Below are 27,000 nucleotides of genomic sequence, written 5' to 3'. Positions count from 1 at the left end.
GACCCAGTTAAATAGCCCTGGGTCCTGTGGGCCTCTGTGGACACCTCACCTTCTGTCCCACGGCTGGCTTGGCTCAGCGAAGCCTGCCCACCTGCGAGGACAGAAGCTCCCGCTTTACTGATGAGAAGAAAGTGTATCAGAAGGAAGCAGCCCAACTGGTTGCTGAGCCGTGGAAAATAATTAAACTGGGGAAGAATAAAAACACTTCTTTAAAACACCAGGTTAGGTATGAATGTGCGGGGCGTGGCCCTTCTGTATAATTAGCTGCTCTGCTGGCTCTGGGAGCCGCCTGCCTCTCCTGCCCGCCCGTTGTGTCAGGCCCTCCTCTCAGCTCCGGTAGGTGTGTCTCGGGCTCCGTGGCTGCCTGTCTCACTCCTGCAGAGACGCCGCCGCCCGAAAGGTCACCCACCTGAACCCCCAGCGCGCCCAACAAAGACCAGCCAGGTGAGCCGCGATGGAAGCTGCAGACGCCTCCAGGAGCAACGGGGCCAGCCCGGAAGTCAGGGATGTCCGCAGCCCCCTGGGCCCCAACGGCAGCCTGGAGAATGGGGTCAAAGCTGAAGGCAAAGAGGCTAAGACTGCCAACGGGCACGGCGGGGAGGTGGCCGAGGGCAAGGGCGCAGGCGGCGCCCTGAAGCCGGGCGAAGGCAGGAGCTCCCTGTTCTCCGGCAGCGAGTGGCGGCGGCCCATTATCCAGTTTGTCGAGTCGGTGGATGACAAGAGCTCCAGCTACTTCAGCATGGACTCTGGGGAAGGCAGGAGGTCTCCCTACGCCGGGCTCCAGCTGGGGGCTGCCAAGAAGCCACCTGTCTCCTTTGCCGAGAAGGGGGAGCCGCGCAGGTCCATATTCTCAGAGCCCCGGAAGCCCTCGGTGTCCATCGTGGAGCCCGGAGATGTGCGGCGGAACAGCTACCCCCGGGGCGACTCCAGCACCCTCCTGCGCTCCAAGTCGGGCTCCGAGGAGGTCCTGTGCGACTCGTGCATCGGCAACAAGCAGAAGGCCGTCAAGTCCTGCCTGGTGTGCCAGGCCTCCTTCTGCGAGCTGCACCTCAAGCCCCACCTGGAGGGCGCCGCCTTCCGCGACCACCAGCTGCTCGAGCCCATCCGGGACTTCGAGGCCCGCAAGTGCCCCCTGCACGGCAAGACCATGGAGCTCTTCTGCCAGACGGACCAGACCTGTATCTGCTACCTCTGCATGTTCCAGGAGCACAAGAACCACAGCACCGTGACCGTGGAAGAGGCCAAGGCCGAGAAGGAGGTAAGAGCTGGCCGCCCTTGCAGTGCCCTCCCACCTCACCTGCTCCACCGGCCGCTCCCAGGGTCTGGGGCTTACCTCTCTGCTGTTCCTGGTTCTTTCAGAAAACAGTCCTTTCCCCTCCTACCCCCAGACTGGGAGTCAGAGATGGTTCCCCTATCCTCTAAGGCCTCAGGAGTCAAGTCATCTCCTAAATGAGCAAAGAGGGGCTCAGCAAAGATGGGGGGCTTGGCCAAGGTCATAGGATAAATTCAAGTCAGGCCAGGAAATCAGCATTCCATCCTGGGCTCTCTGCCTGGCTGGGTGCTTCTTCCTTCCTTTCTACTTCGGTGCTAAGTCACTCAGTCGTGTCCAACTCTGCGACTCCATGGACTGTAGCCCACCAGGCTCCTCTATCCATGGAATTATCCAGGCAAGAATACTGGAGTGGGTTGCCATTTCCTTCTCCAGGGGATCTTCCCCACGCAAGGGTCAAACCCAGTCTTCTGCCTTGCAGGCAGAATCTTTACTATCTGAGCCACTGGGAAAGCCACCTCTTTCTACTTAATGGAGAGAGAATTCTTCCTAGCTGAGGAGGACTGGCTCATGGGGATAAGTCATGGGTAAGGAGGAGGGAATTTGGGGACCACGTCAAGGCCCTTTCTCCCCTGACCTCGGAGTTGGTCTCTGTAGGACAGTGGCTCCTTGTTGTTCTGTCTGATCCCCCAGCCAGTCTTGACACTCCCAGCAGCCTTCTTTATCCTTCCCTCAGCTGGACGCTCAGTGCTTTGTGTGTGTGGCCGTTGCCTATAGGTGGACACTCGTGGCAGTTGGAGTCGGGGGGGGGGGGTGTACATGTGTGTGCGTGTGTGCGTGTGTTTTCTGTGCACGTGGGTGCTTATGTCTGTGTATGGATGCTTGCATATGACTGTATATGTAGCATGTGAGTGTGTTCACATGTGTTCTGTGTACGTGATTCTGCCTGTGCTTCTGCGGGGAGGAGCAGAGGCGTGTGGAGGCTTGTGAATGTGGTACGCCTTACTCCTGGAGAGGGTGTGCTGGGATAAGGGCTCGTCTGTGGCTGCACAGATACTGGGACTCCTCCCTCTACAACAACACAGCCCCCTGATGTGGTGTGTCCTCCAGCCGGGGTCAGCCATGCTCATTGTCAAGGCAGGGGACTCTGCTTTCTGCACCCCACAGAATGGGGCAGCACAGGCCCCCCTCTGTGCCCAACCTTCCTGACCTGAAGTCTGTGGGTCACTCTTTCCTATCCATACTCCTGGGCAGGAGAGACGAGTCAGAGATGACAAAAGGCTCAAAGAGCCTTTTCAGGAGCCTCATTTGGCCCAGGAAAGAAAGGTGGTCCTAGTCTCCCTAACTCCCTGACCCCAGCCTGGCTTCAGGCTTCAGACAGGGAGATGGAGCTGGGGCAGGGGCCATGGATCTCCTCCAGGATCTCACTTAGGGAATCAAAACAGATTGCGGGTTAATTATCCTCAACCACCACAACCAAGAAATTGCAGCGCCCCAGGCTGGGTTTTGGGAGACTCAGCTCCAGTCCTAGTTTTTCCTCAAACCAGCTGTGAGACAGTGGACAAGTCCCTTATGTTCTCTCAGCCTTGGTTTCCCTTCACATGAAACTAAGGGATTGGACCAGATTGGAAGTTTTCAAATGACCCCCTGGAGCCTGACGATTCTTAGGAATGTCTCTGAGACCTCAGGGATGAGGAGGGGGGCAAACTGACACCCAGAAGGCAGGGGCGCAGGCTCCTATCGCTACTGCAAGCAGCTGTGCCATGCTCGCGCTGTCATGTCCGAATCTTCGCAACCCTCTGGAAGTAGACTGCCAGGCTCTTCTGTCCATGGGATTTTCCAGCACCTACCCACTCCAGTAGTGTTGCCTGGAGAATCCCATGGAAGCAGAGCTTGGTGGGCTACAGTCCATGGGGTCACAGAAGAGTCAGACACGACTTAGTGACTGAAGAACAACAACTCTTATTTATCTGTTATATGTGTAGGGCTTGGTCCCAAATTTTATTTGAAACCAGGGTATCTCCACTTAAGAAAAGCCTGAGTGCCCCAGAGGACAGGACAGTCTTGGGCAGTTTTCTCTGGCAGCACCTGGGACTTGGAGTTCATGCTCTAGGGCTCGTGATGGAGGTCAAGAGGCAGAGCTCAGGCGCACAGACCAGTCTGGGGTGCATCCGCCTAGTTGCACAGCAGTGGCTGTAAGTAAACATCGACTTGCAGAGGACAGAACGCGAGGCTGGATGGAGAATGAGCAACCTTGCCATCTCCTCTCCACCTTGCATGGGAACACAGACCCAGAGGAAGGAAGGGACCTGTCCAGGCTCAGTGCTTAAGGAAGAAGCCCCCTGAGTCCTCTTCCAGTGTTTGAGAGCAACTGGGGAAAGAGGGGTGGGATTCAGGAGGTGTGTGCCTTACAGGGCCTCAGGGGGAAATGTCTGATCCTCTGGAGTGACTTGAATGGTGGGAGCTTCAGACTGTGTGTGTGTGTGTGTGTGTGTGTGTGTGTGCGCTGCAGCATAGGTAGGCAGGGAGGGGTGGTGCTGAGCAGCTGAGTGGAGACAGAGGTGGAGTGGAGCTCTTTGTCCAAGCCTGGGGCTCTGGCACAGGGCAGCCTTAGGTAGGTTGACAGATCAAAGTGAAGGAGCCTGTCGGCCCTGACATCCTTCAGAGGCAGCCCCTGCAGACCCAAACATCAGCCTACACACAACTTTTTTGCAAGAAGTCCTGTCCCGAACCTGTTCTGCAGGCTGGTCGGCGAGGCCCCGATGAGGCCATCACTGATCTGTCATGGTTTCTTGCATGAGACTATAGACAACACCCTGGGCTGCAGTGCGTTTGGGCCTCCTCTGCAGAATCCGAGCAGAGGTGGTGTTGGAGAAAGGCTACTCGGTGTGCCGCCAACACGACAGGCCTTCCTCTGCCGACCCAAGATCAGAAGATTTCCAGTTCCACTCTGAATGTCTCAAGGAGGGTCCACAGATGTCCCGAGTTGCACACCTCTGCCTCTGGCTCAGATTGATGAGATTTCTGTTGTTGTTTAGTTGCTAAGTCATGTCTGACTCTTTTGTGACCCCAAGGATTGTAGCCCCCCAGGCTCCACTGTCCACGGGATTTTCCAGGAAAGAATACTGGAGTGGGTTGCCATGCCCTGCTTCAGGGGATCTTCCCGACCCAGGGATCAAGCCCAGGGATAAGTCTCTTACGCCTGATGCATTGGCAGGCGGGTTCTCTACCACTAGCACCAACTGGGAAGCCCTTGCAACGTGCACATCCATCCTGTTCTGTGTCTCAGGGCCTGTCTTCTTCTCTCCCGCGTACCTTCTGCTGCATTGGGTCAGAGTGGAGGATTCCTGGCCACGACTCTTGCTGCAGGGTCGTCTGCCATTCTGTAGGTTCTCCAGGCTCTAGGTCGGCAGTCTGGCCAGGCATGGGGAGGAGCGCTCAGGACAAGCATTGCTCTGGAGGGCGAGGTCCTAACTCAGTAGTGCAGCTCATATTCAACATCTCGGCCACTCTCCTGACGCCATCATTTGGCTCAGTTCCTTTCTGCCACAGTGGTCTGTGGCTTTGCCTCTGGTCTCATTGCTCCGTTTTTTCATGAAGTCTGAGCTGCCAGGCTGCTGGCCATGGGCAATTACTGGTCTTTGAGCTTTGGGAGATGTGCTGGTCTGGGATTTTGGGGCTCTCTGGGTGGACCACCATGACCAAGTTCAGGAAGAGGAGCCAGGTGGCTAAAGGCCTGGAATGGGGTTGGGGGCATGTCTGGGACCACTCTTTTCAGAGATATTGGGGGGAAAACTGCCCTGGGACAGGGTGAGTGAGAAAGGCAGTGGGATGACCTCTGTGGGTGCGCTTGGATGATGCTCTTCCCCACCCATCTTGCCCCTTCTGCATCCTGACGTCCAAGGAAGCAGGAGGAATGGTGAGTCCCAACAAAGCCGACGAATACTGGGCTGGTTGACATCTGGGTGGGAATGGGGAAATCTATCCAGCATTTCAGATTCTTATCCAGATAATTACCATTTGTCTGAAAGTACAAATTTGGCAATTAACTGGCTCATTTGGCAAATGTCATAGCCAGTGGCCCGTGTGGTTAATTCAGACCAGAGGAGGATCCTGGGCCCCATTTCCCCTTCCCTGGGGCGGCACAGGCACACCTGTTCAGGTGAGTGCTCAGGTGTGTCTGCATCTGAAGGCCCTGTCTGTCCCGGCCGAGGCAGCACCAGCTGCCGGCCACCTCTTTGCTCCCCCAAGGCTGGAAGGATTTCAAGACTGGGTGGCCTACGCAGGGCCCATCCCAGCCACAGAGCAAGCGGCAACAGGAGGAGTGTGGGAGAAGGAAACAAAGAAGGTATTTAGGGGCAGGTCTGGGCAGGGCGGAGGGGGTGAGCAGGGAGCAGAGGGAAGTCGGAGGGAGGTGTAGACGGGGTGGAGCCGACAGGAGCTGAGGCCCCATCAGCCATCAGGGGATTTAATCAGATTCCTAGGGAGGAGGGTGGGCTTCCCAGGTGATACTAGTGGTGAAGAACCCACCTGCCAGTGCAGAAGGTTTGAAAGACACAGGTTTGATCCCTGGGTCAGGAAGATCCCCTGGAGGAGGGCATGGCAACCCACTCCAATATTCTCGCCTGGAGAATCCCATGGACAGAGGAGCTTGGTGGGCTAGAGTCCAACAGGGTTGCAAAGAGTTGCACATGACTCAAAACAACTTAGCAAGCTCAGGGAGGAGAAGGAGAAAGCGGGGCCTTAGGGGGTGATGGGGAGGTGTGGGGAGGACAGGGAGAGAGGCAGAATCCATGAACTGCCTCATCTATGAGGTAGGGGGTGGGGAGGCCTGGCACTACGATGTCCTGGATGATACAGAGAACAGCCCAGGGGTTGAGGCCATGTAGCTGAGCTGAGTCCAGTCTCTGTGTCGTGGTCCTCTCATTTCCTCACTGGGAAAACTCAGGCAAGCTCCTCAATCTGCCTCGGCCTTGGTTTCTGTACCTGTAAAATGGGGACAACACGTCTTACCTCCCCAGGGGGCTTTTGAGATGAAAGGAGAAATGCAAACACACAGTGGCTGCTCAACAAAGCAGTTAGGGTCTTTCCTTCTATGGTGACAGGAGAACTCAGTATTTCAGAACCTTCCTATGTTATATTGTTTTCTGTCTCCTGCCTCGTCTGGCTTTTGTGCAGCCTGGCTAGCAGGGAAAAATTGCCAAGGACTAAACAGATGCTGTTCACATCCCCAGAGGTCTCAGCCCGAACCCTCCTCTCCTAACAGGGTAGCACTCACCCCAGATGTGAGAGCAGACCCTTCTAGTAGCACAGAATTCACAGCCCCAGGTCCCTTCCAAGATCCCACTGTGCTCGGCAAGTTGGGGCTTGCGAGGCCTCCACTCCGCCCGTGTTGACTTCCCTGGTGCCCCAAAGAAACCAGGAGACCAGTCTCTGCCGCCCTGACTGATGCTTCCACCCACGGCTGCAGACAGCAGGGCTCCGCTTCTGACCCTGCCCTTGCATGTTTACAGGTCGGCTGGCAGCCTCTCCCTCCACCCCTCCCAGGTCACTGGCCAGCATCTCTGGCTCTCCTCGGCACATCCCCTCCCACTAGCCTCCCTCTTTCCGGCCTATCTTACACAGGCTGGACCCCCGGGGCTGACTCCTGCTGCCCTTGGCTGAGGCTCTTCACTGTTCTAAAGCCCCCCCCAGGGGATTCAGTGCCATCTTCCTCCCTCTTGGCCAGTGAGTCTGTGCTCTTGTGGGTAAGACATTCCCAACGCACAGACGTCTGTGCATTCCACTGGCTCCTCACCTCCCTCTTCTCTAGGAAAACCTCCTACCACTCACAGGGGGCAGCCCGCCTGCACCCCGTTTATCCTCCTTCTGTTCTGTTTTCCCCCAACATCCTCCAGTCTTCAGTTATCCACCATCTAGTCTCTACATCCCCAGGGCTTCCCTGGTGTCTCATATGGTAAATAATCTACCTGCAACGCAGGAGATCTGGGTTCAATCCCTGGGTCGAGATGATCCCCTGGAGAAGGGCATGGCTGCCCTCTCCAGTATGCTTGCCTGGAGAATCCCGTGGACAGAGGAGCCTGGTGGGCTACAGTCTATGGGGTCGCAAAGAGTCGGACACGACTGAGCGACTTTCACTTCACTTCACATTCTCAGCCTGATGTCTGGACCTCCCTCCTTTCTGTACATTTTACTCTGTATCCTGACGGTGTACATACCACACCTGGACCCTCGCACACAGCATCCCAACCTCTGAACACCATCAAGGCTCACCTGCTCACCCCTGCCTGCTCCCCCGGCTTACCTGCCCTGCGGGCCTGCCTGCCTCCCTGTCCTCTCCCCTCCGAGTTCTGGCCCATGGAAGGTGCCTGACACAGCAGTGGTGATGGGGCCAGTGGCCAGTGCTTTTCTCTAGAGTCTCACCTGCCTGGAAGGTGGTCCTCTTCCTACCTCCATGAAAGATGGAGTGACTGGGGCATGGAGGAGTTTAGTAACTTGCAAAGGCCACCTGCCTGGACGTGGTGGTAACTGGATTCAAACCTTTGGACTCCCAGTCCTGGGCTCTGGGTAGGGTCCCTCCTGGATTTCCCTAGGCTTGTTTCATGGAAGAGTTGCCCTGTCACCGCTTCCCCAGGCCTGGGGAGTGAATGCACGTTTGCTCTCTGCTCTCCTTGTTCTGGGTGTGAGGTAGGGGTAAGGAACCCCAGTGCCAGCCGCTCATCTCTGGGCTGGTGACATCTCAGCTGCAGGGGGAGGTGGATTCCAGTGTCGCCCCCCCGCCCCCCACCACCTCCTCAGGCCTTGCTTGCTGCAGGTGAGGGGGTGAGGGGGTTATCCAGGAATGGGAAAGTTGCCCAGCACTGTTCAGCCTTTAGGCTTCTTTCTCACAGCTTGGACCCATTACCAGTCCCAGGCTTCTCACGAACGTTCCAGGCTACCAGCTCTGCCCACTTCTGTGTTTTGGGCTTTTGGCTCCGCCCGCCTCCTGCAGAGTCTCCACTGCCCACGTGGGGTCTTTTTGTCTCTGCTCTCCACCCTCCCTCCACCCTGTCTGTGGACAGCTGGCTCCTCCCAGCCTTTGTCCAGAGATTGGGCCAAACCCCCGTCCTCATCTGCTTTCATTCCTCTTCACAAACATTTCCCATCTTGGCTGGTGGCATTTTCCATGTTGTGGGATTTCTTGTGTGTAGCTGGTGGGGCACTGGCTTCCTGAGAAGAACTGAGAGTCTGCGGCCCGGAGACCCCTGGGGTGTGGGCAGAGGGGTGGGGTGGGAATCCGGGGCTTCGGGTCTGGGAGCTTTTCAGCTCCCGCCCCAGTCCTTCCCACCATCCCCACCAGCTTCTCAGTGCTCTTTCCCACAAAAGCCAGGATGCTCTCTCCTCCATCAGTCCAGTTCACTAGGTCTCTGCACCAGGGACCCACCAGCACCCCCTGGCCTGGGGGAGCATCCAGGAGTTGTGACGTGTGTGCACAGCTGCTCAGGACTCCTTGCCAGCAGAGCTCACATTCCTGGTAGTTTGTGGCATCCACATCTTGATTCTTCTTGAGTTTCCTCAAGGAGATGGCTGGAAAGGGTTGGGACTCTGTTCAAAATCCAGTGTAACGGGGAGACCTTGAGCATTCTGGGGTGCTCTCGGATGCCCAGTCTTCCTGCTTTCAGGTGGAGATCACCCACCTGCCTTTCAAACTGGAAGGTGTTTTAGGAGCGCTAGTGGGGAACCCACAGAACAGAAGAGGTGCCTCTTGGCTGGACTGGCTTGGCCTTAGCTTCATGCGCGCTTCCTCAGTGGTTCAACGGGTAAAGAATCTGCCTGCAAAGCAGAAGATGCGGGTCTGATTCCTGGCTTAGGAAGATTCCCCTGGAGAAGGAAATGGCAACCCACTTGAGTGTTCTTGCCTGGGAGATCCCATGGACAGAGGAGCCTGAAGGGCTACAGTCCGTGGGGTCACAGAGCCAGACACAGCTGAGTGACTGCACACCCACATAGCTCACGCTCCCCCTTTGGTCTGTGTTGTAGCTGCTTTTCAGAGAAGGGTGTTTCTCCAACGGAAGGAAGCTATTATCCACACTTTCCGTATCAGAGCTCATGTCCCAGTTCACTCCTGATCCTCTTCCCAACCCACCCCAGACCCTGACAGCCCATGTTCTCTTCCTGAGGATGGACCCTGGACCCTTTCTTTCCTTTCTCCCATCCACCCTCACTGCCTTGCTCACTGGCCTCTCTCCTCTCCCAGGGACTTGAATAAAATCCCAATCTTGCCCAGACTGCAAAGTGCGCTCCATTTCCCATAAACAGGTTTATAGCTGTGCCTGCCCAGACGGACTCCCCGCTGGCGGCAACCCAGACTCCTGCTTGCAACACAAGCCTCACGTCATGCCACAGAAACGCTGTTCCCTCTTACTGCCATGGGACGCTCCCTGGGCTGGGCTGGGCTGAGCTGGGCTGGGTCCCCTTTCTCCTGTAAGCTGCTCCCCAATGGCCCTAGGTCCATTGAAAGGAGCAGGAACCCCCTAATGAGCTTCCTTCCTGCTCACGTTGGGTGGAGGGCCTGGTAGAGGGTCCGCCTTACAAACACATGGCTGGGCTGCCCAGCCTCAGAGCCCAGAGTTTACAATGAGGTGGCGCTTGACTTGTTGCTGGATCCTTGGTGACTGGCACAGTGCCTGGCATATTCAAGGGCCCAGTGAGTGTTGGGTGAATGAAGGGCAGAGTGATGATTTGTGGGCCCTCCTCCCTGACTCTCTGGATCTTTTCCACTTCCTCCCCCTGACGTCTCCTCCAACCCCGGCTCCTTCCCTACAGACGGAGCTGTCACTGCAAAAAGAGCAGTTGCAGCTCAAGATCATTGAGATAGAAGATGAAGCTGAGAAGTGGCAGAAGGAGAAGGACCGCATCAAGGTGAGCAGCGCCCAGGGTCTCCCCCCAGCTGGTGCGGCCTGGAGGAGGCAGGCCTGGGCCTGGGCTCTCGCTCTTGAACCTGGCTACATAAACAGCTCATCAGTTCACTTTCTGAATGATGCTTGGTTCTGGCTGAGGTTTCAGTGGACACACCCTGACTCCTCTGGAACTTTTGGACCCATAGAGTTGCCCAAGCGTAGAATGATGGTTCATGCAAACCCATTAAGTGGGAGGAGCTGCTGATGGATAAGGAAGGGTGGGCTGTAAAAACACCCTGGCCATCTCTATCAAGAGATAGGGATCCCTCATCCCTTCGAATGAGATTCTTGGCTGAACAGGCTTGCAGAGTCGGGGCAGTAGAAATGCCCTGACTCTATGCTGGGACATAAAGACGCACCCCTCACCTCTCCCCTCACCCTGGACCCAGAGCTTCACCACCAACGAGAAGGCCATCCTGGAGCAGAGCTTCCGGGACCTGGTGCGGGACCTGGAGAAGCAGAAGGAGGAAGTGAGGGCTGCACTGGAGCAGCGGGAGCAGGACGCAGTGGACCAGGTGAAGGTGATCGTGGATGCTCTGGAAGAGAGGGCCAAGCTGCTGCAGGATGACAAGCAGACCAGGGAGCAGCTGCACAGCATCAGCGACTCTGTGCTGTTCCTACAGGTAACGAGCAGCTCCGCTGCCATCCAGGCCCTCCTCCCTCCATCCATCCAGCCCTCCTCCCTCCATCCATCCAGCCCTCCTCCCTCCATCCATCCAGGCCCTCCTCCCTCCATCCATCCAGCCCTCCTCCCTCCATCCATCCAGCCCCTCCTCCTTCCACCCCATCCAGCCCCTCCTCCTTCCATCCCATCCAGCCCCTCCTCCTTCCATCCCGTCCAGCCCCTCCTTCTTCCATCCACTTACCCAAACTCTCATCCACTGTCCATCTGTCCATCCATCCATGTATCCACCATTCATCATCCATCCATCCCTTTAAGCTCCATTCCATCTGTCTATTTAATTTCCATCCAAGCCATCCTACCTACTTTAAAGATGGCACACAAAGATCACCTTGTACCAACTTCAACTGATACATATTAATAGTACTTCAGGCTCAGTACTTCAGGAAATAGCTCCATGATAGATTAGTGATGCCTGCTTTGGGTATGGGAGGGTGGCAAGTAAGCATGTGGATTTGCTTTCTTTGATGTGGTCTGTCCATCTGTTCCTCCGTCCTCCCATCTGCTAGAGTATTTGGGGCACTATACACCCAGTTCTGTTTTAGGTGCTGTGGAGACTAGAAAGGTAGAAGGTGCAGTTTTTGCCCTCAAGGAACTGCAGTCCAGCTGGGAAGATAAGACACGCACAATTAGAGAATACAGAGGAGCCTGTAATTAAGTGGAAAAGCCTATGGTTCAGGAGATAAGTGCCTGTGGAAGCTCTGGGAAGGGCAGACAGCATGGAGACAGTTTTGTCGAGGCAGTGGAACTTGAACTGGGTCTTGAAAGCCTGTTAGGATTTGAAAAGCAGGAGAGAGTCTCCAGTAAGGGAGAAAGGAGGTAAGACGTGCCAGAGAATAGAGGCAGGACTGAGTGGGCACATGCGGGGGGGAGACCGCTGTGACTGACCCACAATGCTAGTATTTCCTTGCCTTTCTTTGGTGGTTTCACTCCCAAAGACTTGGCAGGTTGGGTTGCTCCCATAAACCCAAATAAACCGCTGTGGGGAGGCACCATGCATCCAGTTTTAGAGGTGGGAGCCATGGGGTCACATATCCGACTGCTAGTGCCATCAGGGATATTAGCATCTAGTGGATTTTATTTAGTTATTCTTTAAAAGTTAATTTTATTTTTTGGCTTGTGGGGATCTTAGTTCCCCAACCAGGGATTTAGCCAGTGCCCTCAGCAGTGAAAGCACGGAGTCTTAACCACTGGACCGCCAGGGAAGTCCCCATCTAGTGGATTTTAGTCAAACCTTCTCATTTTACAGAAGAATAAGAAATGTGCCCCCTAGGAAAAGTGAGGCCAGTTAATAGCCGAGCTGGATGTAGACCCCACCTCCTCTGGCTCCCGGTTGAACCTTCCAGCGAGACTGTGGGTCCTCATGGCTCCTAAAGACCCAGGACACTAATGGCTCCTTTCCTTTCCTGGTAGGAATTTGGTGCTTTGATGAGCAGTTACTCCCTCCCCCCACCCCTGCCCACCTATCACGTTCTGCTGGAGGGGGAGGGCCTGGGTCAGTCGCTGGGCAACTGCAAGGATGACCTGCTTAACGTCTGCATGCGCCACGTTGAGAAGATGTGCAAGGCGGACCTGAGCCGCAGCTTCATTGAGAGGAACCACATGGAGAATGGTAAGTCCCCTCCCGTGGGCCGGCCCCAAGGCCATGGAGGTTTTCTCCTAGGTCAGTTCCCGCTGCCTGGCTCAGGCTGGCATCCCAGCAGCTGGGACCTCACTGTTTCCAGCCTCCCATCTCACCTGAGGGTGTTTGGACAAGGACTCAGAGATGGTACCCTCCTCTCTCGGAGTTGCTGCCCAAGTTATGCAGCTATTACAAGGGGCCTCCAGGGGAGCATCCCAGGCACTGGCTAGGGAGATGTACCACTAGGGACAAACATCTTCTCCCTGGATTGTCCCTCAAACTCGGGGGTTGGTTTTACAGCCCTGCGTCTGACTAGGGGACCTAAGCCAGGAGCAGTGTGGACGCTGTGAATTGTAAGGGCCAGACTCCAATCTGGTGGCTTCCTAGGCTCCAGGGGACATGACCTAGAACTGCATGCATGCTGGGAGGGAGAACTTGCCTGTCATCATGGCTGTGCTGAGCAGTGCTGAGCCCAGAGGTGGACTTGGCCTGGTGGACTGGCTGGGCGTGGTTGAGCACAGCATGTCTCGGTGACTCACCAGCTCCCCTGAAGTCAGCTTCTCTATTGAATCACACTGTCCTCTGCAGAGGCAACTGAATCATCCTCATAGAAAGCCTCCAAACACGAGAACTTGCCCCGTTAAGTGCTTTTCCACCAGTCCCAGCCCATCCCTTTAGGGCCTGAAGCTGGACACTTTCCCCAAGCTCCACCCGGTGGCCCAGACCTTGAGGATGCAGCCTAGTTAATGACTTCTAGCTGCAACACCCAGAGGAAGTGACTGTCTTTGGTCTCCAAAGGGAGTATGTGACTCTTTGGGGCATGAGAAGGGGGTATGGTGCGCTGAGGGGCTGGGACTCAGGGGCTGGTGTCTGTATATCTTGGGAATGTTGACATCACATAGTGTCCCCGGGAGATGTGAGGGACATTGCCACCCTAAGGACAGATAAGCCACTGCCACAAGACAATCATTTGCTTCAAGGGGCACTTGGGTCCTGAAATCCTCCTAATGACAATGGTGGCGGTCCTGGCAAGGATGGCCCTCTGTGATCTGGCGCTCCCTGGATGCTGGCTCTGTGTAAGCGCCTCCCTTGCACTATCTCAGTCTCCCTGCGGGATGTATTGCATCTCACAGAAGATTTTCAAAGGGCACACGGCTAAGCAGGGGGTGAGCTGGGTTTCATGCTCTGTTATTCAAACCCTCCACCCACATCTTCTCATCGGAGAAGCTGCTGCTCCTGGCGGCCTGCAGAGGAGTAGGGGGTGTGAGGGTCAAGCTCCCTGGGGCACAAAACTGTGTGGGGGAGCTCCTCAGCTGAGGTCGGGCCAGACCCATGAGGATGGCCTTGGCTGCATTGGGGTGGCCTGTGAGCCTCGCGGGTGCAGGGACCCCCCGCCTCCCACCGCCACTCGCCCATGGAGCCATTTCTAGGTCATGACTGTGTTGGCCGTGGCCTCTGTGCAGGTGTGGCCCTGCGCCTGTACAAGCTGTGCGGGGAGACTGCTGCCAGGCGCGGGATGGGTCGTGCTGACGTCAGCGGCTCTACACCTGTGCCTGGGGCCCTGGGCCTCCGTCCGAGTCGGCGTTTGGTCACTGCTGTGCTGCTGGGAGTGTGTCTGGCTGTAGGAGGTGGGAGGCGGGTGGCCGGTGAGTCAGACCTTGGAGTGACCGTCTTCTCTTCCTTGATAGTGGTCTGTCCACCCGCCAGGGGCTCAATTCTCACCATCAAAGGTGAGGGAGCTGAGAGACACCAGGGCATCTCCCCCCTGGGCTTGGTGGGGAGGGAGCTGGACCTACATCAAAGAGGATGTTTGTCATGACGTGCCTACTGTGCGCCAGGCCCCTGCTTGGCCCACATGATGGAGATGAAGGGTGAAGGTCTAAGTCCCCCACTCCTCTTCTTGGAGGAAGAGGGAAGGGAAGTAGCAAGAGAGAGGAATGGGGTGGAGGGCAAGCGTGGAGCAACAGGTCTGATTGGGGTCAGGGCTCTGCTGGTGGGTGCCAGGCGGGGGCAGTCGGTGCCCTTCTGAGTAGCTCACTCCCCTCTGCATGGTTCCACTCAGCCACTTGGATCCTTGGCCCTGGAGGCCAGTGCTGGGACCTCATTCCATCCCCTGGGCTGTCATCAGTGGCTGGGACAAAGGCAGAAAGTGGGCATGGGGGCTCGAATCCCAGATCTGCCCTTATAGGCCATGTGACACTTGGCAGTGGCTTCACTCACCTCCTGAGCCTCAATCTTCCTCAATCTTCCTATCTGCCACCTGGGTATCTTCATACCAGCCCAAGGGTTGACGGACATGTCAGATGACAAATGGAACTCAATAGCACCTTATTAATTGCAAAGTGCTGTGCTCATCGTCTCCTCATAGGAAGCAGTCCCAGCGAGGCCGGATGGCCCACTGAGCCCTTCCCTCACCCACCAGGAGCTCAGGGCCAGAGCGGGTGCAGGGCAGGGGGCCACTGTCTCTGGGGTTGGGGGCCTCGCCTCTCCCTGGGACAGAGGGGCCACAGGCTGACTCAGTGATGCCCCCAGTGGGCCAGCTCGTCCTCCCCACCTGTCCCTCTGCTGACCCGAGCTCTCTCCTTCCCAGGTGGTGACCACCGCTACATGAACAACTACAGTAACAGCTACACCAGCGAGTGGAGTGCTCCGGACGCCATGAAGAGATACTCCATGTACCTGACGCCCAAGGGTAAGAGAAGGGAGCGGGTCCTGCCGCTGAGAGCAGGTCCAGGAGAGATGCAGCCAGGTTCCCCAGGGGGCAACCCCCGTGGACTTGCCTGGGAAGGTCCTGGCCTGTACCTGCCTGTTGTTTAATGCCAAGTCATGTCTGACTCTTTTGTGACCCCATGCTCTGTAGCCAGCCAGGCTCCTCTGTCCATGGGACTTCCCAGGCAGGAATACTAGAGTGGGTGGCCGTTTCCTTCTCCAGGGGATCTTCCCACGTCAGGGATCAAGCCCAGGTCTCCTGCGTCTCTGCCACTGAGCCACCTGGAGGCCCTGTGCTTACTGGCGCAGTCACCAGCACCTCCTCTTGCTTCTTTTTGGCACCTGCCCCACTGGTTTCCGTGCCCCATGCCAGCCCCCGCCCCCACCCCCCGCCCACACCTCCTTCTCTTTCCTTCCAGAGGGACGCCTGAGGGTCTCATCCACTTCCATCCGCCAGGCTGAGCTGTGTTTTGCTTCTGCTTAGATTTCTGTAGTCCTGGAGGAGGGCTGGCTCCTCCAGAACCATCCTGCTCCTCCAGGCAGTGGGGCAGGGATTGAGGGGCGCTCTTGTAAATTCCTCAGTCCCCCTCCCCCAGGCAGCCAGCCCTCCCTCCCAGACCCAGGTGAGGGCCAGTCTGATGGGTGCTGCCCAGCTGGGTGAGGGAAGAGACCAGCGCCGGCCTGTCCTTGCCCTGCGGTAGCCCGTCACATTCTTTGGCATCAGCAACAAACAAACCACAGTGATGCTTGTTACATAAGGGTGGGTGGGCCTGGTAGACATGTGCATGCATGTGCGTGTGTTGCGGGGGTCGGGGGTCAGGAGAAGAGAGGGTGTGTAGGCAAGGGGGGAGACAGGAGACTTGGGGTAGACACCAGGGGCCGGGAGGGGGAGCCTTGAGGTCCTGGGTACTGACTCACACCCTCAGACACGCATGCACAGCAGGAGGAGCCCCAGCGGGTATTTGGAGGGGTGAGCTCAGCAGAGAGGAACCTCGGCCGCCCCACCCAATGTCAAAACAACACCTGGGCTTCCGGTGAGGCAGCTGGGCGCAGGTACCCTGCCCTACATTCCTAGTGGGGGCCATCCAGGTCCGGGCTGGCCAGTTCTGCTTCCTTCCCTCCCCCGGGGCGCTGCCCTTCGAGCCTAGTTCTGTGGGAAGATGAGCTACGTTAATCAGCCGTCTCAGCATCCCTAGCCGTGGTCCAGACCTTTGGCTCACCAGCTTCTGAGGACCAGACCCAGGGTGGTATCAGACCCCGACTGGCCCTGCAGGGCTGGCCTGCTCTGTTGCAGACGGAGGGGAGCCGAGTAGTAATGGGGGTGTTGAGGAAGGAGCAGGGACCCGCCCAGATGTCCCTGGAGAGCCAGGGGCCTAGTGGCCTGGGGCTGGCCACTGCCCCTTCAGTGTTCCTACCTGAGAAGGAGGGGGTTGGACTCAGCTGCTAGGAGAGCCTCCAGCTCTGCGACTGTGAGTCAGGTTGTGACATTTGTAGGCAGAAGGAACAGGTTTATCCTGTCTCTGCCCCTGCACCCAGGACAGGAGGGAGGAGGAAATCTGCCCTCTGGGGGCTCCCAGGCTCAAGACAGAGGCAAGGGAGGGGCCAGGAGAGTCAGCACAGAGATCTGGAAGCGGGGCCAGCGGCCTGCGTCTGGGAGCTTTGGGGCAGTGGGGCTGGGCAGTGAGACTTCTGGAGGAGAGGTTAGTTTCCAGGCTCCCTGAAAGAGGGGTTGAGGGCTTGGTAGAGAGGGCATGGCTATGATGGACAGAGGGCAAGGGGCGAGAGGGCTGGACCGAAGGTGTGAAGGTTTGGCATGCTTGCTCTCCTCCAGAACGGGAGTGGGGCTGGTTAGGCAGGAGGGCAGGAGCCGACGCGCACTCTGACGCACGCATGCGATGTCTTCATCTGTGAAGTGAAGGTGTGGAGCCCCTTCTTTCTGCCTTTCTCCCCAGATGGTTGTGAAGCCCAAATAGGGGAGGGAGGGAAAAGGGAAACCCATGCCATTTAGGGCCAATCGCTGGGAAAGCTTACCCAGGTGGGGAGATATTCATGGTACCAGCTCAGCAACACCCAGCTGGCAGCCCTCACTGCACCTCTGCCCCCACAGTGGTCCTGGCCCAGCTTCCTCACGGGCACCCCACCTCTCACCCAGCCTCTGGAGTCTCAGCATGCAGGGCCTGGCGCAGGGGCGCTCTAGTGACCCTCAAAGCCTCTAATTAGGATGCCTATACATCTTAGTCCATTCAAGACTCTCCAAGTTTACACTGGTACCCTCAGCCTGATAACTAGCATCATCCCTCTCAATTCTGCTCCGATATGAATGGTAAATTACATGGTCGCCTTATCCTAGACCCAAGGGCGCTATCTTGGTGGTTGAACCCCGGTCCTGACCCAGACAGGTGGAGCTGTTTTGGGGGGGCAAGGATTCCTGCTTGACACCCCTCAAGTCAGAGCCACAGGCCCCCCGGCTGAGCCAGGCCCCCCTTTCTGAGATGACAGCCCCCTCTTCATCCCCTTCATAGGTGGGGCCAGGACCTCGTACCAGCCGGCCTCCCCCAGCCGCCTCTCCAAGGAGAAGAACTTCAACAACCTATACGGCACCAAAGGTAGGAGGCGGCTCAGCAGGAGGGTGGCAGGGCCTCTGTGTGGGGCCATGCAGGCAGCAGGTGGGGGTTGGGCAATGGGCAGTGGGACTCCGCATACGAGGTGACTTGGGGAGCTGGAGTGGGGTTGGCCTGGAGATGGGTGAGGAAGGATCCTATCAAGCTCAGGGGGTGTTCAGGTGTATGTGTGTCTGTGTGGTTCGCACATGTGCTTGTGTGCACGCATGTGTGTGACATCGTTCGGCTGAGGAAAGCCAGCCAGGCACCTCCGCATCAGTGGAATCCCTGGGTCTGTAAGGTCTTCTCCCTGAAGGATGAGCTGGGGAAAGCGGACCCCAGGGTGAGGTGTGTGAGGACTTCCCTCAGCAAGTGGCAGGCCAGGGGTCCACAGGGGACCTTTCCTGATTTGTGCACTCCTGTGTCAGAAAGTTGGACACTGGTTAAAACAGACTAGGGAAGCAGGCAAGGAAAAGTCAGGTGTGCTACGGGCCGGGCCATCCCTGGAGAGCCAGGAGGCATGTTTGCCAGGGAGGTAAGTGGGCGACTTGCCCTTAAGACCCGGAAGGGGTGAAATGAGGGTGGAGGCGTGCTTCCCCAGGGAGAGTTGCCAAGTGCAGGGTCCCCTCCTCTGCCCAAAGTGTGGAGGGCACTGCTCTGCCGAGGGCAGGGCCCAGCCTTTGATGGACCCAGATTTGGGGGGCTCCTGGGTGTGTGCCACGTGCAGATGGGGAGGGGACTCGGGCCAGCTCCACCAGAGTCCCTGGGGACACGGCACCAGGGGTCTGGAGAAGCAAGGAAGGAAGTGGGAGTGTTGGTAGATCCAGAGATCTGGGGGTTGGGGCACTGTGGACAGGGCAGTGCCCAGGCCTCTATGTCCAGGACTGGGTTCGTTGCGCTGTGAGCTCCGTGAAGGCAGATGCTGGGTCTGTCCTATTCCCCGCTAACACTGCAGGGTCCAGAAGGATGGGCTCAGCAAACATTTGTTTAATGGGAGGAAGAGGGGGCGATGAATGGATGGATGAGAGGGCAAAGAAAATGGCCCCTTGGAGCCTTGGGTGGACATGCTTAGTGACAGCCTTAATGCAGACTCCCTATGGGTGAGGGTTCATGATGGGGCAGGCGGCCAGCCCCCGACCCCCATCTGCCCTCTGACCCCTTCCCCCCCAGGCAGCAGCAGGAGATCTCCAGGGTTGGGGGGCTCCTCTGTGGCGTGAGCTCAACGGAGCAGAGCCGCTGTGCTCAGAGCTGCTGAAAGGGAGGGTTTGGAGTGGGCAGGTCTCCATGCGGGAGGCGGGGGAGCTCTCGAATGCCCCCGTGGTGTCCCTGCCCCATTGTCCCCAGGTCTCTCTATATCCATCTGCAAATGGAGCACCACAGCCTGCCTCATCCTCCGCACAGCATTTCGGGGCTTGGAGCAGCTGCCTCCGTCTCCACCTTTTAGCTGTGTTTGTGTTTATTTGTTCCTTCACTCATTCATTCATCCATTAGCCGGACAGTGAGCGCCTTCCAGGAGCCAGGCTAGGTGCCAGGCCCTGGGTGGAAGGCTGGGTCAGACGGGCACACCACCTGCCCCCACGGAGCCAGCTGGGGAGACGGACCATTCAACGTGTAATTACAGTGTGATATACGGGGCGTGGGGCTGAGACACACGCAGACTTGGGGGAGATGATGTGGAAGCTGATGCCAGAAGACCCAATGCATGAATTTACTAAGTGTCGGGGAGCAAGTGGACTCTCCTAGGCAGAGGACCTGGGCTGTGCCAAAAGCCTGGAGCTAGAGCGAGCCTGCTGTGCATCAGGAGCTCAGGGCACAGCCTGGCTGGGGTGTTGAGTGAGGGCGGGAGAGGGAAGGGGGAAGCCAGGAAGTGGAGGTGGTGGAGAAGGGTGGGAGCATCAGCTCAGGGAAGAGCTGAGGGTCGTGTTAAGGACTTTGTACCTTAAGCTGAGAGCAAGGGCAGGACGATGCCTTAGAAGGACAGCTTGATGGCAGGAAGGGTTGGTCAGAGGTGTGATGAGGACTCAGCTGCCTCCTGGCTGGGCTGGAGAGATTTGCAGAAATGGCCTCTGCTCGCTGCCCAACCCCCCATCCCACGTGCCAGGCCGCCCTGGGCTGACTCCGCTTCCTTTCCCCACCAGGTAACTACACCTCCCGGGTCTGGGAATACTCCTCCACCATTCAGAGCTCTGACGACACGCCTGCGGTGCAAGCAGGCAGCTCCTCCTTCTCCCTGAAAGGTGAGCTCACCCCCATCCGGCCCTTGTCTTCTGGGCGCTCTATAAGCCCTGCCTTGGTCTCTGCTCACCATACCCCGCCTCCATCAGGTCTCTGCTGTCATGAGGGCTGGGCCACCGCATGTGGGCCCCTCGGGATGCACTGTGATACAGGCCTCAGTGTCGGGGGTGAGGGAGACACACCATACTCTCTGTATCCTGTGCCCCGACGTCCCCGGGGGCTTCCATCAGGCTTAATTTCGAGTCTTCCTACTGCAGAAAGTTTATTTAACTTTGTCACCCAGTGACTCCCAGCCTCAGGGGACTCTAGAACCCTGTGGCCCAAGCACCTGTCAGCCTCCCACAGAGCCAGAGTCCTGCCAAGTCCCCTCTGGGCCAGGCGGACTACGTGATCTTGAAGGCCTCCCTCCCGATCTGGTTCTGCCCCCAGAGCTCTTTGACAAGACTGAGTGGTCGATGCCTCCTGTCCCCTGGGGTTGAGGTCATTCCAAGGGGCCAGCCTGAGCCAGACCCCAGCTCCCAGTGGACCCACAGCCCTCACATCTCTTCTTAAAGGTCCACGGGGCAGCTCTGGGGGTAGAGGGAGCAGGTCTATCTGCCTTCTAGCTGGCAGACATCTGGCCTAGGAGTCTGGATAAGCAGGCTGGTGGGCTCGGGTGGGAAAGGTATAGGTGGACCCTCAGGCAGCAGCCTCAGACAGTTGCTTATCCAGCTGCCCCTTCTGGGCTGGGTCCTGGACTCTACCCAGGGCTGGGATTCTGGGATCTACCCACAAGGGGATATGACTAGAAGGTCCCAGACTACAGGATCCCCAGGACAGGGACTTGCTCTGGCCTGTCTGGCTTACAGCAGGTCCTTCCCTGCTCTCTGGTCAAGCTTGGATCAAAGGCCACCAGGCAGGAAAGATGGCCCCCCTTAGGTGTGATTCAGAGCTTTCCTGCCCCTCAGCATCTCTCTGGCGGTCCACAGTCTCTCCAGGTGGGGGGGCCTTGCTCTAGGAGAGCCCCTCCTCAAATACACCAAGACCCCCGGGACGCTTGTTGTCACCTTCATGCAGATCTGCTCAGAACTGGCCTAGATGGGGGTCCTGGGCATGGGCTGCCCCGTGGCTCCCAACTGCATCTACTCGGGGGGCGCCGGGTGGGGGGCTGAGCGAGCGCTTTGAGAGCAGCAGTGCCCGCAGGATGGGCGACCCCCTCTGGCCCCTCCTAGGACCAGTGCTAATGGCTCTCTCTCTCCTGGCAGGCACTGGGAAAGTCCCCTATCAGTTCACCACCTTGGGACAGGCCACCACAGAGTTTTCCAAACCACTGGATGGCAGTGGGCTGTTTAAAAATAATCCTGGTACCCACCTGTTTTGCATCACCCCTCTTTTCTCTCCCATAGCAGGGCAATTGGGACATCCTACGGGGCTGTCTGCCACTTCTAGGGTGTCCTGGTCCCTCCCATCTCCCCAGAGCCCCCTGGCAGAGGATGCATGCCCCCCACCCCACCTGCCATCCTAGCCTACCCGCCCCTGGATAACCCCTGCTGTACAGGCTGGTCTCCTGGGCCACACCCCACCCCACCCCCATCCCCACCTCTCTCATGGCTGGCCTGGGGTTTTCTTTCTGGGAACTGAGAAGTGACCTGAATTCCCCCCTTGTCTTAGCCTCCCGCTCAGGACCTGAGGGACCCTCTGCTTCCTCCTCTCCTTCCAAGGCTGCCCCCACCCCCAGATGCAGGGAGACAGCCAGGTTCTCTGCTCTGGCTCTGCCCCCTTGCCAAGCGTCAGCCCTGGAAGGGCCAGCCTCGCTGGCAGCCCAGCAGTGCTGCAGGTGGCTCTGGGCCTGACCAGCTCATTGCCCTTCAAGCAGCCCAGTGCAGGGCTCCAGCCTGCCCCTGCCAAGACAGACCTTGTTAATTTCTTGAGCTCCTCTACGTCCAGCTCACAGTCTATTCCTTCCCAGGCAGCCTTGTTGGTCTCTGCAGGCTGAGGGCTGACACTGCTTTTCACAGTTCTGTGGACGGAGCCCTTACAAACCTGCTGGGCTGAGGCAGAGGGATGGGGAGGTGGGCTCAGACAGCGCTGCCCCGGACTAGCATCTCTAGGACCCCAGACCTAGACAGCGCCCCATGGACTTGCTGTTTGAAACCTGGACCACAGCCACATTACTGCCACTCTCTGGGCCCCAGCCTCCTGCTTGGGAAGCAGGAAAGAGGAAAATGAACTGGGGAGGTGGGGCAAGACGGTAGGTTTTGAGTCCAGCACACCTGGGCTCCAGTTCTGACCGCTGATTATTATCTGTGCAGTCCAGGACAATAAGAACAGGGAAGACCTAGGTGGAGTCCAGCTCAGTGCCTGGCCGGAGACAGGCCGGGAAATGGGGAGCCTCGTCCATGTAGTGGAGGGGTCAGGGAGTTGGAATGAGCACCTCCTGGTGGAGATGGGGCAGACTGTGCTTATAAAGGGGCTTTCCTGGGCTTTGGGGAGGGAAGGAGAGGGGCCTCTGGGGTAAGCCTGCAGCGGGGTGGGTGGCGATCCCCGCAAGTGGTGTGATCCTGGCCTGGATTTGGGGTGATGCTCCCCTGCTGCCTGGCCCAGCCCACCTGGTCTGCTCCTCCTCCTTCTGTCTGCCTTGGTGCCTCCTCCCTCCGGCCCACCTCCTCAGGATTTTCCATGGCAACCCCCCTGGCTGCATCTGTGCTGCTCCAGCCCTGAGCCCCTGAGCACCAGCTTGTGCTCCCTCTGACTGGAGCCCCTTGTCTCCCCAGGCTACCCTTCCCTCATCAGGAGCCAGAGTCCCAAGGCCCAGCCCCAGACCTGGAAATCTGGCAAGCAGACTCTACTGGTGAGTGAGAAGCGCCCACCTGGGCACTAGCATGTCCAGAGTGGGCTCCCAGGGGCATCTGGTCATCACTTGTCCAGGGCCTGTGGGAGCATGGTGATATCTCCTGGCCACAGGATGGAGAGAGGAGGCAGTGGCCTGAACACCAGCTTCCAGCAAAGGGTAGTATAAGAAAGACCAACGGCTGATAGGCAGGGGGCCTGGGTAAGCACCAATTTTCTGGGCCTTGATTTTCTAATCTGTAAAGCGGGCAGTTTTTAAAACTTGCAGATGGTTGTTGGCTGCCTCTGCTTGTTGAATGGTGGCCAAAATGTTGACTATGGGGGACTGGCATCCTAGACACGAGTCCCAGTTCCCTGGGGGTGCATCTCTAGTTCTGACAGCATAGAGGCCATTGGGATGATAGTGTGGGTGAGAGGCTGTGAAGTTGGGAACAGAGATATTTAAGATTCGATAGCTAATGTCGCTGAGTAGGGGCATCAAAGAGCAGGACAAGAAGGAGCATGGTCTTGGAGTCGAACCACCTGGTAGCTGTGGGACCCTGGATGAGTCAGAGCCCCCTTTGGGACACCACAATGCAGTGCTGAGATGGGATTGATCTCCAATATCTGTAGATCTTACATACTGAGCCCCGCCCAAGACCTTAGTGATCAGGGGCTGTCCTTCACTGTGGAGGCTGGGCCTCCGCTTGGGAATGCTCTCTCCCAAGGCCTTCGCCAGGCCCTGCTGAAGGGGTCAGTCAGCTGCCTTGGATGGAGGTGGCCTCTGTGTGCACAGGGCCTGGAGCCCCTGGCTCCCTGCTGTCTTTGTATTTGGAGGTCAGAACATAGAGGTGATTTGCTCCAGGCTACAAAGAGTGACTGGGGCTGGTTTAATTGGAAGAGAACCTTTAATTTGCTGGCGATGGAACTAAGTGATGGTATGTGTAATTTGAACCAGGCCCAGGGCCACTGCAACAGCAGGGCTGCGAAAAGCAGATATGGGAAGAAAAAGGAAGGCTTCTGTTCCTGGCTCGGTCCTTCCCCACCCGCCCCCTACTTTCCCACCATCCCAGAGCCCCAGTCCCAGCACAGAAGGCTCATCACCACCCTGAGATGCCTGGCAGGGCAGGGTTCTGCGGTCCCCAGCTGGCACCCAGCACAGAGGGGAGAATGGGGGCAGGTGCTAGTGTGGGCAGAGGCTGGCCTGGGAGTCAGGATGCCTGGGCCCCAGTCTTCTCACCAACTTGAGTCATTCTTCCCCTGTGCCTCAGTTTTCCCATCTGTAACATGGGCAGATAGCCTGGATGATTTCCTAAGTCTTCCAACTTTCATGTGCTGTGACCCTGAGCCTGGGAGGAAATGGGTAGGGGATGGGTGTGTATGTGCTGGGAGCATCCTGCCCAGATGCCATGGGGCTCTGTGCCCACCTGCTACTTGGCTCTCAATAAGACAGCACTGTTCACTGACCTGCCATCCATTTGCTTGACTCAACCTTCCTTTAAGAAAGGCTTCGGCCATTTCTGGGTCTACCCACTTCACCTTACTGACTCTTCAGGGGTCCAGGCTGGCACCTGGGGATCAGGGGACTGGATCCAGGCCCGGCTCTCCTGCTAAGCAGCTGAGGAACTTTGGCCATCTCTCCCTGCCCTGAATCTCTGTCTCTTCCATTGTTTAATGAGTGGTTTAACCAAGGCCAGAGCTAAGTTCTCTTAGCTCTTGCATTCCACAGGCCCCCACTTCCATGGTGGACCAGACGTAGGCAAGGAGCTACTGTAGACACAGGTGTTCAGGCAGGCAGGCCCAGGGCAGGGGCTGGGGTCACCCTTGGGGTCTCCTGGGATCAGTGCGGTGTGAGATGGGCTCAGGCTGTGACCCAGTTCAAGGGCAAAGCCACTTCTGGAGACCCTTTAGGAGCCAGGGCCCTCCCAGGGGCAAGCTGCAGCTGAAATGTGCTCTTCTGTTGCAGCCTGGAGGGTGGTTGCTCAGGGCCCTGATGAAGTGATTGGGAGGAGAGGGGCGTGCTGATTTCATGAAATTGCTGCAGGATGTAATACACAGGGCTGGCAGGAAAGTTGTCACCCTCTCTGTCCTGAGAGATGCTTCCTGAATCCTGATGAGGGGACCAGGATGAGAGAGGTGGAGGGGCTTGCAGTGGGGGGAGGCCCCCAGTCTGTGTTGGGCTGGGGGGTGGTTCGCCCTCTCTGCAACCCCTTCTGTCAGGGAGAATGATGCAGGGAGAGCAGAGGCCAGCCCCTGACACTCAGAAGTGGTACAGTGCCACAGGTGGAGGCGAGGGCTGAGTTCTGGAGCCAGGTTGCTGGGGTTCGAATCCCAGCGCCTCTGCTTACTAGCTAAGGGACCTTGGGTGAGTTGCTTAGCATCTCTGTGCCTCAGTTTGTTCATGTATAAAATGGGTTTCCTAATAGTAACCCACTTAATTGGGTGGTTGTGGAAATTCAGTGAGTGTGTCTGTAGAGTAGAGAACGCGGGATGAATGGGAGCTACGATGGTGCTGGGAGGGGCTTCCTGGGCATGGAGAGAGCGTTTGATCAGGCTGAGGTTCAAGCTCACCCGCCAACTGGTGGAAAGAATTCTAATCAGGATGTGAACCCGGAGACTCTGATACCACTGGCACCCACCCTAGTCCCAGGGTAGATGGAGCTCACAGGTTAGGCCACAGGGCCCTAGGGTTATTGGGATTCAGACCACTGCTGCTTCCTGGTGGAGGTGAGGGTGTGGGGTCTGGCTGGCGGGCATGCGTTCCATCAGACCTCCTAACCACTCTCCTTTTCCCACACAGTCGCACTACCGGCCCTTCTATGTCAACAAAGGCAACGGGATCGGGTCCAACGAGGCCCCATGAGTTCCAGATGGGCTGGAGCGAGGCCCCGCCACCCCCGCCCTTCCCACCGGCTGCTCTCGCTACGCTTCTCATCTGCCCTCAGCCCGCTAGCTCAGGGCCGCCTGGCCGCCCCCTTCCTCCTCGTCAGTGCGCTCCATGCAGGCCTCTCCTGCTCCGTAACTAAGGGTCACCATCTTTCCTGTGCTCGGATGGAGGTGGGAGACAGCTGGGCTTTTCTCCCCTAACCCACCCCACTCTTGCTCTTGGGCAGGATTCTTGGGACTGGTGGTGGGTGCCCACTCAGTACTCGCCCGCTTTCCCTGCCCAGCCCTGCTCTCTTCAGGCCTGTTGGCCACTTCTCTCCAAGGACCCCTATGCCATGATCCAGTCAGTAGGCACCTGGCCACAACAGCTGCCCGCCTCCCATCCATGTGGGCCACTTCTTCCTGGCAGCTTGCCCCCCGACCCAGGAGAAGACTGGCCCCATGTGCTCTGCTTGGGTCCTGCCGATCAGTGCCCAGCCCGGCAGGGCTGCAGCCCTTGGCCACCTCAGAGGAAAGCTCCCAGTGCCCTGGAGTCACCCTGCCCCGCCTTGGGTCTCTCCACATCCACTGTGAGTGTGTGGTCCCTGAGGACGGGCTCCCCTCACCACCAGGAGGACTTTCGTCAGGATAGCCCTTTCTTCTGAGATAAGCCATTCCGTTGGTGTGACATACCCCACCCAGGAAGACAGCTCCTGGCCCAGCCGCTCTGAGGGAAATATGGTTTACCTGCAGAATTTCATTAGTTTCATAATTGTGTTTCTCCCTGGCAATGGGAAGTGAGCAGGCAGGTGAAAGTGTGGCGGGGCTGGTAGCCAGAGGTGCTTATATTCAAGGGTGCCTACATCCTGCCCGCACCCTCATCCACTGCCCCCACCAGCGTCTTCCTCCTCCCGCCCTCCACATTGCATGTTGTCAAGGGGCCTCCTGGAGAGGAGTCCAACCCAGGAGCACCAACACAGGGTCATCCCTCCTCTCACTGACCCCTCCCAAGGGCCATGGGGGCCTCGGGGAGTGGGGCCAGCTGTCAGGGGTGGGAGGGGGCACGGGAGGAAGGGAGGATGGGGGGAGGCACGGGGGAGGGAGACATTCAGCTTGGGCTTTCCCCTCCTGAATAAACCATTGATCATTCACTTCTTTGTACTGAACCACCATTTCCTCAGGGTCACCAGAGGGACTGGCTGCAGTTCTTCTGAACCCAGTTTTCCCACCTCTGATGAGTATGTGGTTGTCTCCTTTCTTTCCCCCAGAAG

The 27,000-nt window shown here is 57.7% G+C and overlaps 1 protein-coding gene across 1 annotated transcript; it reads left to right on the top strand.

Moving 5' to 3' along the window:
- Positions 1-454: 454 nt before the first annotated feature.
- TRIM29 (tripartite motif containing 29) lies at positions 455-25,727 on the top strand. The gene is made up of 9 exons (XM_068989372.1): positions 455-1,258; positions 10,076-10,171; positions 10,599-10,832; positions 12,305-12,503; positions 15,103-15,204; positions 17,744-17,827; positions 19,960-20,058; positions 22,810-22,886; positions 25,665-25,727. The coding sequence occupies exons 1-9, from the start codon at positions 455-457 to the stop codon at positions 25,725-25,727; spliced, it is 1,758 nt and encodes a 585-aa protein (XP_068845473.1).
- Positions 25,728-27,000: the final 1,273 nt, after the last annotated feature.

Source organism: Capricornis sumatraensis, chromosome 16, assembly GCF_032405125.1.
Source record: "Capricornis sumatraensis isolate serow.1 chromosome 16, serow.2, whole genome shotgun sequence".
In the NCBI taxonomy this organism is placed as follows: domain Eukaryota; kingdom Metazoa; phylum Chordata; class Mammalia; order Artiodactyla; family Bovidae; genus Capricornis; species Capricornis sumatraensis.
This window is presented reverse-complemented; position numbering and strand designations above follow the sequence as displayed.

Coding starts and splice junctions, on each gene's coding strand:
- TRIM29 (XM_068989372.1), top strand. CDS start 455: ATGGAAGCTGCAGACGCCTCCAGGAGCAACGGGGCCAGCCCGGAAGTC. Junction 1,259..10,075: donor AGGCCAAGGCCGAGAAGGAG/GTAAGAGCTGGC, acceptor CCTTCCCTACAG/ACGGAGCTGTCACTGCAAAA. Junction 15,205..17,743: donor CATGTACCTGACGCCCAAGG/GTAAGAGAAGGG, acceptor TCCCCTTCATAG/GTGGGGCCAGGACCTCGTAC.